At 32.4% G+C, this 21,452-nt stretch overlaps 2 protein-coding genes across 3 annotated transcripts; one reads left to right on the forward strand and one right to left on the reverse strand.

Annotated features, from left to right (window-relative positions):
- Positions 1 to 257: 257 nt before the first annotated feature.
- On the forward strand, positions 258 to 19,343 carry LOC115886288 (protein FAM122A). Of its 2 annotated transcripts, XR_004050868.1 has the most exons (6): positions 258 to 583; positions 1,923 to 2,016; positions 2,079 to 2,317; positions 2,377 to 2,588; positions 4,772 to 5,049; positions 19,272 to 19,343. XR_004050868.1 is itself a non-coding variant. In XM_030905379.1 (5 exons), the coding sequence occupies exons 1-5, from the start codon at positions 438 to 440 to the stop codon at positions 4,939 to 4,941; spliced, it is 861 nt and encodes a 286-aa protein (XP_030761239.1). In that variant the 5' UTR covers positions 258 to 437; the 3' UTR covers positions 4,942 to 9,864. The 2 variants fall into 2 exon arrangements, 1 of the variants encoding a protein (XP_030761239.1); XM_030905379.1 differs by lacking the exon at positions 19,272 to 19,343 and having other exon boundaries at positions 4,772 to 9,864.
- On the reverse strand, positions 18,697 to 19,536 carry LOC115886290 (U6 snRNA-associated Sm-like protein LSm4). The gene is made up of 5 exons (XM_030905381.1): positions 19,420 to 19,536; positions 19,324 to 19,365; positions 19,152 to 19,250; positions 18,915 to 19,098; positions 18,697 to 18,860 (listed from the first exon to the last, which is right to left on the reverse strand). Exons 1-5 carry the CDS (start codon positions 19,420 to 19,422, stop codon positions 18,787 to 18,789), a joined length of 402 nt encoding a protein of 133 aa, XP_030761241.1. The 5' UTR covers positions 19,423 to 19,536; the 3' UTR covers positions 18,697 to 18,786.
- Between the last annotated feature and the right edge of the window lie 1,916 nt (positions 19,537 to 21,452).

The raw sequence follows: 21,452 nt of genomic DNA on the forward strand, positions 1-21,452 counted from the left end.
TAATTCTATGCAATAAGAAATATTAGCCTATATAAAACAAACCTTTTTTACGACTTATTATTGTGTGTTTTAAATAATTTTAAATAAAGTAAAAATAAGGAAAGCATGCGACATCTACGAGCAAATATGAAAGGCTCACTTTTCAAACAACAGGTGTCTAAATTTGAAACTGAAAATAAAGAAATTTGGCAACAGTGGCTAGCATTGACAGAATTCCAAATTTCCTCTCTCTCTCTTCAATTTCCAAACGTCAAAACCGCTGTCGGTGTCTTTTAATATTGGAATTCTGATCAGATTAAAATTTAATTTTTAGATACTCTTTTTGAGTCGGATTTTTAGGGAATCCGTTGCAAGCGCTAAATTATTTTCTGACATTAAAGGGAAATGGATTAAATACCTAAATAGAAGTCAAATGGTGACATGGATTAGTGTTTCCAATGTCGTCGTCCAACTCTGCTATGGATGTTGATGGGGCCCCTGGGAATGCCCCTGGCCCTTTAAAGAGAAGTTCTAGTGCTCCAATGATTAATGAAGCATCTAGTTCAGCTATGACATCTGCTAGTTCTAGTAATTCAACAGCCAGGTACCTATAATAGATACTATTTTTATATACTTATTATTAAATGATTTGAATTTTAAAATAAGCGAATGTTCCCAATTTTTGTTGAATTATGTTTTACAGAAGTTACTGATAAAGCACCAATCTGTATTAAATTTAGTATGTTCTTATCAGAGTATTACTGTAAATGTACGTTTCTGTATTCTTTGCTGTATGTAAATTTCTCATAATTTTTTAATAGAATTTAAATAAACAAGTAGTCTAGACATTTGACATGGTCACTGCTATGTTAACTCTATTTTAAAGTTTTATATTGCTTAATAGTTAAATGTCTTTAAAAAACTATATACCGGGATGTTACATTTTAAATATTTTGTTTAAAAGCAAGTCAGTCATGTTAAAACACCATTATTAGTTACACTTCTTTTTAAAAAAATTGTTAAAAACTCGTTTAAAACTCTGTTTTAAACATGTTTAGTGTGTAAGATTGTTTTTTATTTCAATAAAAAATATGAATATAAGACGTTCTCTCAACTATTTAATAAAGAAACTAGTACTAAAGGAATAAAACAGAGTAATCACTTCAACCTAATATTGTCTGGAAAAATAAATCTTTCAACTTGTAATAGAAAAAATGTTCCTAACTCGGATAACAGAATTCATAAGAAATATGATACTAATCACTTTAAGCTACTACTACTCTATGCTACAACGCAGAGATTACCTACCACAAAAGTGTTGATGTTTAGAGAAAAAAAAATTGCTACCTTTTCTATATACACTATGTAGTTTAAAAGAGCGTTCATATAAAACAAGTTCTTCAAACACGATCCAGACTTGAGTATTGAAACCATGCTTAAAACAGTAGAAAGTGTTTTAAACCATAAAAAACACATGTTTTGTTAAAAATAAAAAAAATTATTTTTTCAACTCAGGTATAAATATACAAGTACCTAGTCTAGACATCCAACACGATCACTGGTATTATTATGATCGAATAAAAACGGCGTCAGCGATGGCTATGAAATGCAGATCGCTGTCATTCTATATATGTAAATTTATATGGGAAATGTCATCGATGTTCATTTCATAGCCATCGCTGACGCTGTTTTTATTCGATCATACGGTATTTTAACTCCATTTTAAAGATCTACATATGAAAAAAGCGTCCAGTTGGCTTGGAAATGACGATCGATGACGTTCCCCATATAATTTTTCATATAAAATATGACAGTGCTCTTCATTTCATAGCCCTCTCTGACGCCGTATTTTTTTGATTTGGCGCTGTATTGATAATTAAATATCTATATCTATAGTTAAAAAAATACAATTACACTTAATAGATTATGTTTTATATTTATAGTAATCAACCATCTTTCAACAATTTATTTGGCACAGTAAATGCAACAAGAACTAGACGCTTCAGTGCAAGCTTTAGTCCAGTACCAGGCTCTCCAGTATGTGTTCCAACAAAGTTTTGTTTTTGGTTTAATCATTTTTTCTTTGTTTTGCCAATTAGGTATCGGGACCAAGAACACCAAGAATAAATCAGTTGAGACAAGAAGAGCATGAAGTCGTATCTAATTCTCGTGAATTGGCTCACGAAAAAGAAATCCACAGTGCAATGCAAATTTCACAATCATGGGAGGATCTTAGCTTGATAGAAAATTCAAATGAAACCAAGAGCAATCGAATGGGGCCCATTCATGTATCCTTACCATCTAATAGTTTTATGTCTAATTCTCCATCGCCTACAAGGTAAGAAATAGATAAAAAGTACATTAAGGAAATTTGCTAAAACAGTATACATATTTTAGGGGTTATGGATTTCAAAGTCCAACAAGATCGAAACAAATATTTATTAGACGTAGTGAAAGTCCTGTGCTTCGTCCAAGCCCACTAGGTGTAAAGCGAAAAATTGATGATAAGGATGTTGATTTTCACACTAGTCCAAGAGCAAAAAGGGTATATAGTTATTCAGCTAGTGATAGCAGAGGTCTCCTTACAACCACATCAAATTCACTGCCAGGTATGAGCATTTAGTAACAGCTTCTTCCAAATAATATATTTTTTGTATTTGATAGGATATATTTCTACAACAAATACCAGAATTTGTCTCAATACTATTGTGTAAGAAATTATAACAAAGTTAACGTCTTGGCGTTGATTTTTATTTTTTATTTAATTACATTTTTATTTAATTACATTCATTCAAATAGAAGTATAGAAGTAAAAGGTAAACAGACTTTTCTATAATGGGTTACATTTGGAGGGTCCAGGGGAAAAAATGGTAAACGCCATTTTACTAATTTTACAGGAGAGCACTGGAAGGCTGATGGTTATCAGGTAGTTTATTCTATATTTTTACTAGGCATATTTATTGCCCTGCAGAGTTTATACTTTTTGTAGGGACCAGTTAGACCTACTATAATATTGTAAAATCCAAAGGTAAAATCCTAACATAGAAATTGGCGCTTATCAAGTTTTTCCCCTGGACCTTTCATTTGTAGCTCAATAAATTTATTTAGCGTATGGCGTACATGGATTTAATTACAACATCAAATGTATATATTCAAACACAATATAACATGTAAATAGATTGTCACAAATTGTAAAAATAAAACTAGAAATCTAAAAATTTATAAAAAAAATTTATACACAAAACACATTACAAAAGTACACTTAAATTTTAAAATCGAGGCTATTGATCCAGTTCAACACAGTGTCTGTGACTTCAAAGAAATCACTCGCTTCTCCTTCACATGCTGTAAGAGGGCATTCAGTTACAATGTGATGAACAGTTTGACGTAGTTCTCCGCAGTCACAAGTCGGTGATCCGGTCAGTCCCCATTTATAAAAAGAATCACGACGTATACCATGAGACGTTCTTACCCTATTGAGTACCTTCCACTCGTGGCGGGGCAGCTCCATCCCTGGTAGAGCTGCTGTAGGGTCGATGACATAAGCTGCTTGATCTGGTTTCAAAGAGTCCCAGTACTCCCTCCATTTATCATTTATACTGAAGTTTTCTCCCAAAAGTTGTTCTGCTAATAGTAGTGGGGGGGATCTAGACCAGTCTCCGCAGACGGGCATCTGGTTGTGGACTGGGAGATGGGGATTTGATAATATTTTCTCATATTCCTTAATGAGTCTTTCCTGTCTTCGAATACTGGGAGGTGCAATATGACTCAGAGTGGGTAGCCAAGGTAGAGGTGTGCTTTTTAAACAGCCGCTGACTATTCTCATAGTCTCATTAAGTTTGGTGTCAATTATCTTTATGTGGCAGCTGTTTAGCCAAACTGTAGCGCAATATTCAGCAACTGAGTAAACTAGGCTGAGAGCTGATGTTTTAAGAGTGGATGCCTTTGCGCCCCAAGTAGTACCGCAAAGTTTGTGTATTATATTATTTCTAGTTTTTATTTTAGCTGCGGTATTCTCTAGATGCCTTTTATACGAGAGTGTTCGGTCCATTGTTACTCCTAGATATTTTGGATAAGGGTTATAACGTAGCAAGTTGTTATTGAAGTATACATGGGGCTCCAGGCGTGCTTGTTTATTATTGAGATGAAAGCACGACACTTCAGTTTTATTCATATTTGGGACTGGTCTCCAGTTTGCGAAATATTTTCCCAGCACAGACAGGTCTTCTGATAGTAGGCCATTAGCTTCCCTCCCCCCCCCCCTTGCCGCCCTTTTACTGCGGGTGGCAAGAGCTAAATCGTTGGCATACCCAAAGGGCCTGTCGGAGGAGGAAAATACCATGTATCCTCCGTTATGGGAACAGGTTTAGTATAAAATTTATTTTTATAATTGTTGATACATAGTGTCCCAGTTTCCCGCAAAATGGGGAAACTGGAACTTCCCTGTTTATATTATGACTGGTTTGTTAAAGCATTTATATGTATAGGTAAACTGGGTAAATTCTAGTCATTTGGTAAATTATATCCCCTAAATTCATATTAAAATAATTATTTTTTCTATTTATTTTTCATGTTGATAAATTTATGCGTTTAAAAGACAGATTTGTCAAATATTAACAAAAAAGATATTGACAAAAACTGTTTAGTTGTGTTTAAAGTACAAAAATAAAATGTATGAACACCTAAATAATAAGTACCTACTAAAACTAAATGACACAAACAAAATAACCCCTGCCCTGGCTGTCAATCTGTAAATGTATTTGGATGTACTGTAGCTGTATTTTTTTTCTAGGGTCTTTAAGTTCAGTTGGAACCCCAGAAAGCCTTTCCAGTGCAGACTCTCCCGGTTCTGGTTTTGCTTTCAGAAACGTCGATAGTCCGTCTCCAACCCTCCAAGGTGGCCAAGGAGAACCTATGATTGTGGGCAAGAATGACCATGATATGACTGAGAGTCCTAGTTAATATGGTGCAATACCGAGTTTAGATTTTTAATTAAAGGTGGCATAAGAGCAAAGAAAAATAAGTGGAAAAATTTAAAATATATTGTGGTAGGAAACTAGACCATTCTTGGTGAGATATTTTGAATATAATCATAGATATAATGAAACATGCTTATTAAAAAATATTCTTTCTATGGGGTGATTCACGGCGATGGTACGTTATCTGTTTATGGAGAACCAGTGATATTATTTTTTTTTGAAAATTTGGATTTTTACATAAAAGCACCTGCTCGCGCATGTTCGCGGCTCGTTTCCCGTTCGAAGTCGGTATTTTTGGCCGCTTCAAAGAGTTCGCGCCCGTGAAACGTGAACGCTCTCCACATTCACGACGTGCTGTGCATAAAATCTATTTAGAGATTACATGTTTATAGTGCGTGTCGCTGGTGTAATTTTTTAGCTTTGTTTTTGGTTTTTTATCTGACTGTGTGATAATAATTTAGAATTACAATTTTTGGAACAGTACCAAAAAAAAAGAACCTGTCTTATGGGATGTCATACATAGAAAATACAAAGAGAAAAATAGAATTAGCAGTTATATTATTATTTCATCTTTTCTTCTGGAAGGCGTAAACACTACTGCGAACAATCCGGCGTTTAACCATAGTTTTTTTATTGCAAATAATTAATCTTCATTCAATTTTATGACACCCGTATTTTTTATTTTACTTCAATTTCATCCCATTTAAAAAAAAATAATCAATATTAAGAATTTCAAATTTACACTTTTGCAATCTCTGACGTCACCTATCAAAAGTGTCACGGTTTGCCACGAGGTACAAAGGTAAATAAAAACCATTTTTCTAAATGTATTTTAAAGTAGATATAAAATTAATTGTAAAATAAAACTTAAGGAACTTACGTTAAAACGATCTTCACGGCAAAATATCGTACTTTTGCTGACATATTGTTGTCTTGCCGCTTCAAACCAGGCTCTTCGACGGCTTTCATCCAAAGGAACAGTTATAAAAACTTTTTCTGGAGAGACTTCAGAGTTATTTAGACAGCCCTTCACAAAACAAACTTTAACACTCTTCATTACAAAAATAATAAAGAGGGTACAATAAAACAAAATTGAAAACTCAAAGTATTTAACGCCAAACGCAAAATCCACAAAATACAAATCTAACCTCGAACCCTCGAACAACTGGTAGTGTTTAGTGCTTCGATAAAAATGGCAGTAACCTGTTAATTATAAAAATTTAAGTTTTAATTTCTAGTAGTAAAAAATATAAGAGTAAATTTAATATTGGGGTAATAAAGAATAATCCTACATAAAAACGTATTTTTTAACGATCATAATAAAAATAGAAAAATCTAACGTGATTTTAAGATATATTGTGTAAATACTGTAGCAGAGAACTAGACAGGCCATAATATTATTCTTCAAAGGCTCGCGCCCTCTGTCAACTGTTCAGTCGAATGCTGATAGGTGACGTCACAATTTTCTATGCGTCATTTCAAACCAGTGAAATTTGTATTGAATTTGATTTATTATTTATTCCTTAATTGTAACTTCGTTGCATTTCTTTTTGTATTGAGGGAGTACTTTTTAATCACTTCAATTGAATTTTATATGAAAAATAACAACAATTTACTATGGTTAATCACCGCATTGCGAGTGTGGGTGAGAAGTTCGGATCCGCAAAATTCAAGGCCAATCACGGTTTTTCACGGCGCGAGTCTGGAGCCGGCATAAAATTGACAAAAACGTGATTTTGAATAAGCATTGGTAAAGTCATTTATCGAATATTTTTAGAGTTGACATTTGGGTTATAAGTTAACTGAAGTCGATATATTCGGTGTGCCTAAATCAACCGATTGGATATTACACAGGAAGAGTAAAAACAAATTATTTCCGTTTGTTACAGAATTGACCAAATATTTGTTATTTTAAATACAACCCTATGTATATATTTTTTAAAAATCAAAAGGCTAATAAAATTGCTTTTCAACGATATATGTTCCTATACCTAAATAACCTACCAGGTTTTTAAGTAGAGCTATTTAAAAATTAAAAAACATAAAATTAAATAATAGTTAATAAAGTTAATTGATACATATAAAGTTTGAATATTTGTCATGGTAACAATTCACTTTAAACGAAAAAATTATAATAGAATGATTATCTTTTTAATCTTTTTATTCAAAGTTTTTAAATTGCTTTACTGATTAAACTAGAATTTTTAGGTATAGGGACATGATATATTGTTGAACAGCAATTTTATTTGTGTTTTAATTTTTTAAATGATATACATAGGCTTAAATTTAAAATAACAGTAATTTGAGGGATTTTATAACAAACAGATTTTTTTTGTTGATCTCATCCGTTGATTTAGACAAGATTTAGACAGATCGAATATGTCGACTTTCCTTAACCTATAAAAAATAATTCAGCTTTCAATATGCCGAATTCATGATTTAAATGGATTTAACCAAACCATGCTTTTAGCTCCAACCATGCTTTTAGCTCGTCTTGCTTGCACTGTGTTAAGTTGTAGTACAAGACGGAACGCACTCAATCCCACACACCCCGTTTTAAGCGCAGTTTTCTCTTCAGTCAAAAACCCATGGATTGTGAGAAATTAGCTTTATGTGCAGCAGCAGTTCTAATCATAAAAAAGAAAAAAAAAAGAGAAACCCTGAAAAATGTGGTCCAAATCAAAACACTGTAAGCTGCTTTTTTATTTTTGTCTGAATATTCCTTGCTCTTACTTTTTCACAAACATTCATGTTTTTTATATAAATCAATAAAACCTGAGAGAAACTGTCGCAACATCAGTCTCAGATCAGTCATATTTCCAAAATAAGAAGCGCAGCTAACATGCATAACACTATAAACAAGACGGACAACGGGATACCTCTCACACACCGCGTCTTGCATTATAACTTAAGCCTGTGCAAGCAAGACAAACGAAAAGCACGAGTGTCTGGGGCGGCAACACTCTAATGCTGAAAATAATTTAGACAGATGAAGCAGGCCTTTATGTAAAAATCCATATTTTCAAAAGAATCCTATTACCGGTTCTCCATAAACGTCTAACGTGCCATCGCCACAAATCACCCTGTATATTGTGAATCTCAGCTTAGTGTATATTAGAAAGTGTCTTTAATCTGTCTTCTTTAATTACATTGAGACTATAATTAATTGGAGATTATATTCTAATTATTTTTTTTTATTTTCGATTTTTTACCTAGTGAAATGTTTTATTTTTCAAATTTATTAATTAGTAAAAAATTTCCAGTTTATAATAATTTTTAACATCAATTTACGGAGCTGTCTTTATTAAATTTTGTAGAGACAGTTGTATCACTAATCGTTATCAAGCTAAAACTGAAAAACACCAGTTTGTAGCAATTTACAGAAAAGTATGGGCATGGTTATGATATATAGGTATTTTTAATGGCATATCTCAATATTCACATACATTTTTCGAATATTCATTTCAAACTGTAATTCTGTATTTTGCACATATATCTGATATTAATGCAATTAGATACTAATTTTAGAATAGAGGAAATAGTAGACTAGGTGAACAGATATTCAAAATAATATATTCTCTCATTTGCACAATTATTTATTAAGGTATCTAATAAAACTTACCTGTTCTGAAGACAGATGTAAAGATGATCAAAATCTAAAATATACCTTAACTTTTTTTTGTAGGTAGTGACAATTATTTTATGATGTATATGCTACAGCGAAAGTCGGAAATCGTTGTTTAATTTTTAATAATTATTAGTTAAAGCTTACATTCACTGATTAAATTACTAGTTTGCGATATTCTTATTAGCCATTCACTGATTTGCTAACACTACGCCAGTAAAAGTTCAATAACTAATTTTGCAACAAACTCTTACTAGTGAAGCTTACTTCTTATACTTAATTATGTTCGCTTTGCTATTTGACTAGTTTCTAGCAGCTACCAGTAAGTGATATTGATAAAGTGGCCGACTGAAAATTTGACGTGGGACATTCAATTTTAAAATAAATATATTCAAAGCAACCATATTCATATTAAAATTAAAACCAAAACAAGAGGAAAAGGTTAAAAAAAGCAATCAAAACTCATTTGTGCAACTTTATGTTTAATGATAGCCTGTTACCCGGCAGCGGCTAGACGATTGAAACTTTTTAAGGTTAGGTATAAAAGCAAATATTTTAATTTTGGTGTTTCTGTTTTATTATCGTTTCGTTGTAATTTTAAGATGAGTGGATCGCCTTTAATATGGAGGTGATTCAATGTTCTTAAAACTTTTATTTGTTCCAACTTTTCCACCAATGCGCTCCCTATTATACAATAGAATACCTTTTATTGACAGCTTTTAGTAAATGATATAGTCATGTCATTAGGAATTCCTAAAACTTATAAGTTCACTGGTCCAGTGCATAATTATTGTTAATGTTTCCCAGTAGCCTTTAGCCTTGTTTATACACGTTTGGCAAAGCTACTGTTAGCAATAGGAGATTCTCAATGCGATAAAAAAAGATGGCACGGCTGCAGTCTACCCTGCAGTGTAACAAAGACAGATAACTGTATCATATACCTCTGTTTTCTCTTCCACTGATTAGAAGAAGTGACACGATGAGTGAGAAGATTGCTTGAGGGGGCGGGGGCGGGACCACAAGCGTCTGCTTCGCGTCGGCGGTGAGTAGCAGAACAGGGTTGCCAGATTTGTTAGATAGTAAATTTATTTCTTCCCTATTTGATGATCTTTTATTTATAAATCAAAAGCTTTATTAAATAAAATAATTAGAAAATTATATAATAAATTATAATATTTAAGTACAAAATTAGCATTTCTATGTGTTCCTAAAATTGAACATGCAAATAAAGTACAAACAAAACAAATATAACAAGAATTAAAAATAGCTAGGTATAATATGATTTAATATAAAAAAATCTTATTAACTTAAATAATATTAATATATTAATAAAAACATTTAAAACTAACAAGTAGGGGTATCAGTCACTTTTTACCTTTGTACAAAGTTGGTTAACTCATATCTGTTAACATAGCTGTTAACTCTCAACTCTCTTCTTATTAATATACTTTTTAAACAGAAGAGGCACACAAATATTTGTCCGTATTTAGCTTGTTTCTTAACTAGAGTTTGTTCTTTGTTTATTTTTTGGGGGGAGAAATGCGGGTTCAACTTTAGTAAATGAATGAGACAAAATATTTTCTAAATATATCATCTTCGGAAATGCTGGCAATACAGCACATAATCAAGGATAATAAGAATTTTTGAGAATGTCTCCGTAATTCTGCGACCAGATAGAACGATGACCTATAATTTCTAAACAAAATTTAATAAACAATACTATTTACGAATGTCAGAATATAGGGTTTACGATGCGATAGTAGCTTAATTTTTAGTCCAAATGTGTCAGATTTTTAAAAGTGCTTCTATTGTAAAGACTAAAGACGCAGTTGAACATATCGCTAGACTTTTTTTTGTAATCGGTAGATCGGTAGCTTACAGACGAAAGCGGTGACCTGGCAACTCTGTGGCAGGTAGATGGGAGGAGGCGTGGAGGCGGTCCTATTTCCAAAATTTGTTGTCTTATTGGAGTTTGTCTAACTCGACAGTCGTAGTGGAAGTGGAAACGGGGAAGTTGTTGTCCATCTCTGTTTAAGCTTAGACTTTTTATAGGCGTTTCATTCCAATGCATGTAATTCCTATGCGTAGATATCAAGTTACCAATCCTGTATATTAACTCTAGTTATTCAGCGTGAGTTAGCTCTGAGAGTTCACTGATAGATAAGTGGGACAATCGCAAGAACGGTAAACTAATAAGAATTATTAACCTAATAAGTTTACTGTTCTGACTAATAAGAATTATTAACTTAATAAATTTATCGTTCTTGCGATTGTCCCACTTAATTAGAAATTCAAATTTTTGAAATTCCTGCGATGCAATTCTCGTAGCCATCTATCAGTGAACTTCCAGAACTAACTCACGCTGAATAACTAGTTAATATACAGATTGTTAACTGGACGGTTACTTATTGGGGAACAGAATGGCAACACTACCTACATTCCAAATGAGTACTAGTACTAAGATTACAGTTGAGGGTTGGAACCTTTGGTGTTACACAGCAAAATAAAAACACTAAATCACCACAATACACCAAAACACTTTTACTTTTACACTGGACGCGCGTTTCGCTAACCATGTTAGCATCATCAGCAGATGATTATAAACTCATAATAGTAGTTTATAATCATCTGCTGATGATGCTAACATGGTTAGCGAAACGCGCGTCCAGTGTAAAAGTAAAAGTGTTTTGGTGTATTGTGGTGATTTAGTGTTTTTATTTTACTAGTACTAAGCTAAGCTGACGACTCGTCTCGTCCGTCGCGTCGTCTCTCGACGAGCGGGTCGAGGTTGCCATATTTCAACCATAAAGCTCTTGCCGCGAGTAAAAAACAAATTAACAACCTGTATAAACAAGGCTAGTAGGATTTCCGTACGTCCGGATTTACCCGGACATGTCCGGATTTCTAAAGTGGCGGACCGCCCCGGATTTGGAAAAGCATGGTCGCAAAACAATTTAACTTAGTAAAATATTTTAATCGTTACATAATTAATTTCTCACTTTGCTGAATATTTTAGTTTCTACGATGCTACAGCTCTACTTAACCGACGCACGTTCGAAATCCATGTTCTATTTATATATTTTTCAGTTTTGGTGCACTCCTAGAAAATGAACGTTTTTTTTTGGTTTATAATTTTTTGGTTCCGGGGCTATTATTTGCGTCCTATAAAAGTTCATAAGTAAATGTATAGTTACTTTTTTGCGACGTCCGGATTTCAGAGTTCATTTGTCCGGATTTCTTAGTTCACTTGTCCGGAATTTCTAAAAGCCTTTATAGAAACCCTATTTCCTAGTGACTTTCACTGTAACATACACACTCAGCCAATTAAAAGTATATTTATTTCAAATTTTTGTTATTTTTGAATTTTAAATCATATTACATAATATATTAGATTATAGTATAATTTGTTTTACATGAGCAAATTCAAAAATGTATTATTTTTTACTTTGTGTAATTGTTAAGTTGTTACTATTTATAGCAATTTAATTTTAACAAAAGTGTAATATATTTAGTATAAATTTAATTTTAAGCTTGTATTTAAGTAATTAGTGTGTTTACAGGGTGTGTGATACTCTACGTACTCCCTGTCAAGATTTCTTGTTGCCATATTATCTTTTTAACAATATTTACACCAATCACCAAATTGGTGTGCTGTTACGCATAGCCCTTTGGAAATATAAAAAAAACTAAAATTTTTATTAGCAACTTTTGAAAAGGGTAATAAATTTGTGTGAATCAAAAATAAAAATATACACTCATCGGCACGTAAAACGGGCACCTTAAAATTTTGATGTATTTTAAAGTTTTATATATTGTGTTCTAGTGGACCGATTTTGACGATCTTTTAAGCAATCTGCAGCTAAATTATTTGACTTTTTAGTGTCTCTTTCTAAATTAAAAATGAAGGTCCCCATCTGTCAATTATAGGAGGGATCACAAAAGGTTGTAATTTTGGTGAAAGTTTGGAACACCCTGTGAAATATGTTTAAAAAGCTAGGAACTTAAAAATAATTTTATTATCTACGTACATCTTTTCTCGATAGTTTGATTTTCGGTTCATCTCAATAGCTTTATTTTTGTGGGAGATATGCGCTTTTGAAGAAGACACTAACATTTTTTCGTAATTTTTACATTAAAACCATGCCTTTACTTTTGGTCCCAGTCAACAGACCTATGAATGTACAATAGTAGCTTTGTACGGGTTCTTATTACCGATTCTGAACTGTCCTAGAACTCTGCCGCGCATGCGCTAATGAAATAATTTCTCCATATTTCCTTCTGCGCATGCGTATCACAGTTCTAGGACGGTTCAGAATCGTTAATAAGAAAAAAAGTAAATAAGAAGTAAGCTAGTGTTTATGATTTATGTAATGCCACTCTTATTGAAAAATCATATTGTTATTGTCTGTTTGTTGTTGGATAGTTACTCTAGTAGAGATGGGGGTTTTAAGTCCAGAAGCTATATCCGCTATAGTTGGTTTGGTTTTAACTGAAGGTGATAGAGATCAAAATTATGTCGCTAACAGATTTAGGTGTTCACGAAATATAGTGTAGTAGCTTCCTCGAGACAAGTTCACATGCTAGATGTCCAGAAACCGTGGTAAGAGACAGTGGCGGACTAAGCCTGTCGGGAGCCCGGGGCGGCGAAGCTAAATGTGGCCCCCGGTCTGTTCAGATAATGATATACTTCTAAAAAAAAGCGCACATTTTGTAAAGATGGAATGACGTATGTATAATGGTTGACAAAATTCAAGTATTTATACAGGGTGTCCCAGGCTGAGCGTGCATTAGAAGTTTCTAGAGAAATACAATATCTAGATCGGAGATTTTTTGCACATCATTGTTTCACAACGAGATCTATCGATTAAAATCATTTTCAATATGGCGGCACTTACGGAAGTACCGGAAATTGACAGCAACTTTCTTATTTTAAACGGATGCCCTCATTTTTTTACATATTTAAATTTTCTGGAAAATTTTATGAATTTTGATATAAAACACTCTATATCTAACGTTAACTGTTTTTGAGGAAAAAAAATATTTATAATTTTTGGACAAAAGAAAATTCTTGTCAAAAATATGTGTATAGCCTAAATGTCAAATTTAGTGATTACCACAGTCACTGTACCATAAAAAGAAGACGTGGCTATCTATTTCAAAAATTAAATTTATCTGAATAAAGCATTGTGGCCGAATGTCATATAATAATGGCCGCAGCTGTCATGGAATTGAGCGATTAAAAAATTGTCATAAATCATTTTTCTCAAATGGAAATCTAGTTTTTTTATTTCACTAGTGAAAAGGCTTTTCAATTAATTACTTTTTGACTATACATGTTCCTATACCGAAAATAAATCGTTCTTAAGTTATTTAAGATTTAGTTAAAAGCGTATATTTTTCTTGATTTTAACCAGTTGGCCTATGACTTTAAACGTCAAGTCATATAAAACCATAGATCTGGCCATGTCATATTGTGAAACTTTGAAATCATTTCCAAGTCAACTTTGCGCTGTTTTTTTTTCGATCATACGGCATAAAATTATTAATAATATCAACTATTAGATATCACTAAAGATCGAAAATACGAGATATATTTTTATAAATACACTTCTTAAACTTTAAGCAGCTGTATTTATAATATAGGAAATTCAAATAATTCGTTTTCTGACAGATGGAAATAAATGATCTGACTGTTTGACACTTAATGTCAAAAGAAGCTAGATTTTATATAGCTTCCTTTGACATTAAGTGACAAGAAAAATATATCTTTTCAAACTAAATCTTAAACAACTTTAAAACGATTTATTTTAGGTATAGGAATATGTATGGTTAAAGAGTAACGACTGGTAACGAATTGAAAAACCTTTTCACTAGTGAAATAAAAAAAGTGGGTTTCCTTTCAAAAAAATGATTTATGTAATGCTAGTAATTCAGCCACCGCCATTATTATATGACATTTGAACAATTTAGTTTTTAAAATAGATAGCCACATGCCTTCTCTTTATGTCACAGTGGCTGTGCTCGCTAAATTTGACTTTTAGGCTATACAAATTTTTTTGGCAGGTAGTTTTTTCGTTCAAAATTTCTAAATATTTTTTTTTCTCAAAAATGGTTAGTGTTAGGTATAGAGTGTAACATCAATATCCCTAGAATTTTACAGAGAATAAAATATAAGTATGTAATAAAAATGGGGGCACCCATTTAAAATAAGAAAGTTGCTGTCAACTTCCGGTACTTCCTAATAGTCAACTAAATTAGAGGTGGCAAAATTAAATAATAATTCCCCACAATACATAAAACTCTAAGATTTAATCATCTGCTGATGATATTAACATGGTTAGCGAAATGCGCGTCTAGTGCAAAAATAAAGTATTTTGGTGTATTGTGGTGAATTAGTGTTTTATTTTGCTGTTGTAATACCAAAAGTTCCAAACCCAACTGTAATAAATTAGAGGGATTAAATTATTGAAATCCCCGAGCAAATGTTCGCTTGTATTTAATGGCAACTTATGATGACAAAGTGATGGAAATATCGGTTCCACAAATGAGCCGCGTTACTTTCGCGACCGTTCCAGGGAAATACCGCTACAAAATATCGCGATTTTGTCGCCTAAAGTCCTCTAAAATTCGAGGGGCCCCTTCGCTGTCTCAGACTCGTGGCCCCCGTTATACTAAAGACACGGCAGTACTTACCATCGCATCGGTTAGAAAACTAGAATAAAAGTTCTGCTGTGCATTGGTTGTAATTTAAAATGTTTATTCAGTAAAAATAAATAATGAAACCATTGAAATATAACTTAAAAGCTAAAGTAAATAAATTCAAGTTTATATTCATAATTGTTGTAATTTTTAAAATGATAAAAAATAATAATTATTCAATACTTTAAACAAAGAAAATTACCCCTTGATTTAATTTCCTAAATAGAAAATGCCATTGAGAATTACTGGGGCCTGATAATTGGGAATTAAGTAAATATCTGCTTCTATTTATACTGTTTATAGTTTGCGTATACATATGGTTTGCATACTCCACCTACAAATTGCTTCATAACTACTGAACACATATTGGTTTTGTTCGCCAGTTGAATAAAAAATTACTTATTGAGATTTGAAGGCCCCCTAAAAGACGGGGCCTGGGGCGGACCGCCCCTTCCGCCCCTCCCCTTAGTCCGCCACTGGTAAGAGAACTTCCAATCGAGACTATCGACTTATTGTAGGTTTATCGCTAAGAAACCGCCGCGCCGTTAGCTAGCTTTTCAAATTTACAATTAATTGCACCCAAGGAACGTCCATGTAATTGTGGATGTAATTAAAATGGTCCATGTAATTAATGGACTGTAAGAAGATTAAACGAAGTAAATCTTATGTCAAGAAGGCTTGCTTTGGGACCACAACTTACTAGGTCTCTTGATTAGTACCAAAAACAAAGGCATGGTTTTAATGTAAAAATTACCAAAAAATGTTAGTGTCTTCTTCAAAAGCGCATATCTCCCACAAAAATAAAGCTATTGAGATGAACCGAAAATGAAACTATCGAGAAAAGACATATTTAGGGGATAAAATTGTTTTTAAATTCCTTGCTGTCTTAACATAGTCCACAGGGTGTTTTCAAACTTTCACCAAAATATCAGCACTCTGTTTTCCCTCGTATATTTGACATATGGAAACTTATTTATTATTAATTGTATTGTAGAAAGGGATAATAAAAAGTCAAATAATTTAGCAACATACTGCTTAAAAAATAATCAAAATCGGCCCACTAGAACAAAATATATTTAACTTTAAAATACATCAAAATTTTAAGATGTCCGTTTTTCGTACCGATGAGTGTACCGGGTGTCCCACTAAGAATAGCTCTCGGCTGTATCTCGGAAAGTATTAGCCGTAAAGCCTGCGGAAAAAAATATTTATAATTGAAGGGGCTCTGAGAAATTGCTGGAAATTATTTTCAAGTTTGTAAAACGGCCGCTAGGTGGCGCAACTGCTATGGAAAATAAGAAAATAGATTTTTTACAGAATTTTGCCTAGATAATGGGTACTGCAAATAATAGCTTCATAATCTTCAGTAAATTTTGGATTTTTTTGTCAGAACGATTTTCCCCTATCTGCTAAAATAAAGTGGTGGGGGAAGGTTAGATCTATCTTTATTTAAATGTTAATAACTCCGGACTGGATGATGACAAACGAGGGCTCGTTTAAAAGAGCGTTTCTTACTCTATATTATGCCATAAAAATAATAATAAGGTTTTGAACGTAGACGCTAGGGGGCGCTTTCTTACAATTTAACAAACATAGCGCGTTTTTTCAAAAAAATTAAATACGATAGTATGTGTTATTATAGCTGATAGTAAAGAGTAGTTAAAGGTTAAAAAGTCAGCGAAAACCGCATTTTGATATCTTCTTTCAAATCGAAGATATTAGAAAAAATAAGCCCTTAATTACCTTATTTTTACAATAAAGTATCAGTAGCCCTCTTGATTAGGCCCATTTTAACAAAAATTAAGATAGAAACAGTTAGTTTATTTTAAAATCGACGAAATACCAGAATACCATAATACCAGATGTATTAATATCTAATAATTAAGATATTAATAATAGTGAACAAGAAACGATGATTCAGTGAAGTCAATTTGACGTTTATACTATTACGTCAAAAGCAACTTTTTTCCAAAGCCTACCATGACTTCACTGAATCATCGTTTCTTGTTCACTATTATTAATATCTTAATTATTAGATATTAATACATCTGATATTATGATATTCTGGTATATGGTCGATTTTAAAATAAACTAACTATTTCTATCTTATTTTTAGGTTAGAATGGGCATAATCAAGAGGGCTACTGATACCGTGTTGTAAAAATAAGGTAATTAAGCGCTTATTTTTTGGTATTTATTATAATTTTGCTAATATCTTCGGTTTGAAAGAAGATATCAAGATGCGGTTTTCGCTGACTTTTTAAGCTTTTACTACTCTTTACTATCAGCTAAAATTACATATACTATTGCATTTATTTATTTTTTTTGAAAAAACGGGCAATGTTTGTTAAATTGTAAGACAACGCCCCCTAGCGTCTACGTTCAAAAGCTTATTATTATTGTTTATATGGTACAATATAGAGTAAGAAACGCTGTTTTAAACGAGCCCTCGCTTGTTGAATTCCGATCATCCAGTCCAGAGTTATTAATATTCAAATAAAAATAGATCTAACCTTCCCCCACCACTTTATTTTGGTAGATAGGGGAAAATGGTTCTAACAGAAAATATTCAAAATTTACTGAAGATTATGAAGCTATTACTTTTATAGTACACCTTATCTAGGCAAAATTGTGTAAAAACTCCATTTTCTTATTTTTTGTTGCAGTTGCGCCCCCTAGCGGTCGTTCTACAAACTTGAAAATAATTTCCAGCAATTTCCCATAGCCTCTTTAGTTATAAATATTTTTTTCCGCAGCCGCTACGGCTAATACTTTCCGAGATACAGCCGAGAGCTATTCTTAGTGGGACACCCTGTACTATGGAATTTTTGTAATAAAATTATCAAATATATATTTTCAAGTTAAGTGTGATACTATGTAAAAGGCCAAAAAACTAATTACCATTAACATCTAAGATCAATTTCAAATGACAAACTCCGTTTGAATATTTGTCATCGAAAACAACTTGTTTTTTTTCTAGTCTTACATCAATATTTTCTTCATTCAAAATTTAATTTCAATTAGGTGTTAAGTTTTTATTTTGGTATATACCAAAAAGTTTGTTTTTGTACATAATAGCTGTACATAACTTGTATATTAGTTTAGATTACTTTATAATTTAGAAAGGGTTTTCCAAATATAGTTTTAAACAATATTATAGCTTCATATTCTTTTGAAAGACCTTTTTTAAATAATGGTATGTAATTAGTTGAGTAGAAAAAATGGGTAAATATATAGATAAGTAAATTTAGCCGAGTTCCCCCTCAGAGTTCATTTTTATAGCCAATATGTGTAAACATAGAGACTGATAATTTTAAATAACCAAATTAAACAGTTAGTTTTTTTGTCTTGTACAATCCCTTTTTATTTTGTGTAATGTTATACATATTTATTTCACAAATAAAACAATCTGGAAAATTATTATCGATGTGTTATTTATTAATGTAATATACATATAATTAATTGTAGGAGATAATCATAAATAAGAAACTAATTTAAGGTTTTCTACTGTTTAGGTTTTTGTTTTTGAAATAATTTTTGTTGGCCTCCTGGTTTATTAGGCCTTCCTCCAAAATTACCTAGAAATAATCATTATTATAAAATAAGTGACAGAAATTATATATTTCTCCTACCTCTAGCAGCAGGCCTATTCCTTTGGTTTTGGCCTCCCCTGCCTCCTTTTTGGTCTCTCGATTGTTTATTCTTTATCATGGTCTCCTCTTTTACCATATCAATGACTTCGTCTGGAATACGCAAGTATTTTATAGTGCTACCCCTAATGTAACACTCTGGCATTCTCCAAAATTTATCACCATCCTAATAATAAAATTTATGTACCTATATCACAAACAAGAATATTAATAATTTACCCTCGATGTGCATATGACTTCTCTGAGATTAATATTCATCCAATTATCACAACTAACTAAATGTCCGTTATATGTTTCTCCATTTTTTAACTCAACTAACTAAAAATTTGTTTTTTTCAGATATAGATACAATATTTAGGGATACTTTATTTTGATGAAGTTCAAAACTTACCATAGGATGATTTTGAGCCGTTCGTAATAGAGATAAAGGTAGCTAGAAATTATTCTGTTAAGAGTACGAGTATCATAATACAAAATATATTCTTACCATTTCTTTTTCTTTTTGAAATAAATAAATAGATCACCAAAATACAAAATACTTTTTATTTTTAATACCGGATGACGTACATAACCTTAAATATTCTTCTTCTTTTTTCCATGTTGGCGCGGCAGCACCAGAGGTCACATAGTTTTTAGATGTAAGGCGATACTAGTGAGTTCTAGTGGTTCGAAACTCTGTATCGTGCTGTTGTCCAAAAAAGGCAAAAGTGTAAAATCTATTAACACACACCGCTCATTCACGCCGGATGAGATCGGATATCTCGTGAGTAAAGAGTCGATTTAGACACTTGCCAAGTCGGTAGGCCATTGACCATGATATGGCCGAGGACCGCGGTTCGGATTCCGCGTAAACAAAATAGACCCCGTCCAGATTAGCCCTGAGAGCAAAAAGGAGACTGCGTTAACTCGAAATCTTTTACATAGTTTTTAGTTTTTTAGTTTGTTTGTTTATTAGACTTAATCTATGGTTATTAGTAATGAGTTAAGTTTAACCACAGGTTTACTGAGTTAAAATTTAACCACCGTGTTAACTTCGTAATCTTCGTAAGCAGTAGCTGGAATAGTGGCTCAGAGACATAGGCTGACATAGGATCTCTGTCTCTGGCATGGGTCTCTGGGCTGGCTGCAAGGCGGGCTGGGCGTTGAAAACATTCGGAACTCGGGGCCACAGTATCTTAAGAAGAAGAACATCATAAGCAGTGATGTCAACTCTACCGATATTTCGGAAGATCTACCGATTTTGAAACCTAAAAAAAAACAATTTTTCCGTTACATATGCATATACAGGGTGGCGCACCTAATTCGCTTCGGTTGATTATATGTAAACGGAAAGATGCAGGAACAAAATAAGTAATTTTTTATGGGTATATGTAGACAGGCAATGTGCATAATTTAAAATTATTTTGAAATGTACAGGGTGTGTCAGAACTAAGATCCATAGCAAAGGTATATTTTTTCTTATGGAACACCCGGTATTTTATTTAATTTTTTGATTCTTTGGCATAAAATAAGGCATTTATTATAAGGGTTTATTATGTTTAAATGCTTTGGTTTTTGAGATATTTAAAGATGTTTAAATATGCATGCTATAATAAAAATGTTTGTCAACACCCTGTACATTACTTTTGAGAATTAATTCTTGTACTGACTTTCAAGCCAGAGAAATAAACTTTACTAAAAAATTTGATCGCTTCCTTAAATGTATACAGGGGTATCAAAAAGTCCTGGTCTATTTTAAATATTTATTTTACATAAAAACTTCGTTATTTCAAATGCAACACTATGTATTTTTTAAAAAAAGTCGAAGCAGATTTCAATACTCTTTCAAACTATGTTAGGGTTTCCTATACCTATCTGACTCAGATTTTGAACAAAAAACGATTTTTCAATAAAATGGCAATCAAGATGGCTGGTGTCGCCATGGCAATTTGCTAGTGACAGTTAGTAACTATTTTCAAAATCGACATTAGTTTATTATTGACTTTATTTAAATTTATAAGTTTACTTTTATTTAATTTACCTACTACAATAGTTTAATAAGTAAGTATTTACTATTTTATGAAGAAAAATAAACAAGTAGTTCTTTGATTTATATTACAATGACTTGTAGAAATTGTTGTGGACCCGTGTGAACCCGGACCGCCCGGTCTAAGCTGACTAATACGCCTGGCGCCGTTCAAAGGCGATTGGAAAATTCTCGGCGGCAACCAATGACTAAAGAATATAAGGACATGTAACGCCTCTATACGAACTGCAGCAGAATTTGTGACCTTTTTTTTTGTTTTGGTGGCAAACAATGAGTCATCATTTGGTCGCCAGCGACAATTTTAGAGATTTTTAATAGTTTGTATGTAGTAAACTTTGTATAAACTTTATTACAATGGTGATTAGTTGTTCAGCTTTCAAGTGTAAAAGCAGCAGCGATAAGAAAGAGCCAGGAGTTACGTTTCATAGGTAAATAAACAGTCCACTCCAACTTTTTAGCCTTTTCTTATTGAATTCGATAATTATTCTTCAATT

This window comes from Sitophilus oryzae, unplaced genomic scaffold (genome assembly GCF_002938485.1).
Source record: "Sitophilus oryzae breed Bouriz unplaced genomic scaffold, Soryzae_2.0 scaffold_482_pilon_pilon, whole genome shotgun sequence".
In the NCBI taxonomy this organism is placed as follows: Eukaryota; Metazoa; Arthropoda; class Insecta; order Coleoptera; family Curculionidae; genus Sitophilus; species Sitophilus oryzae.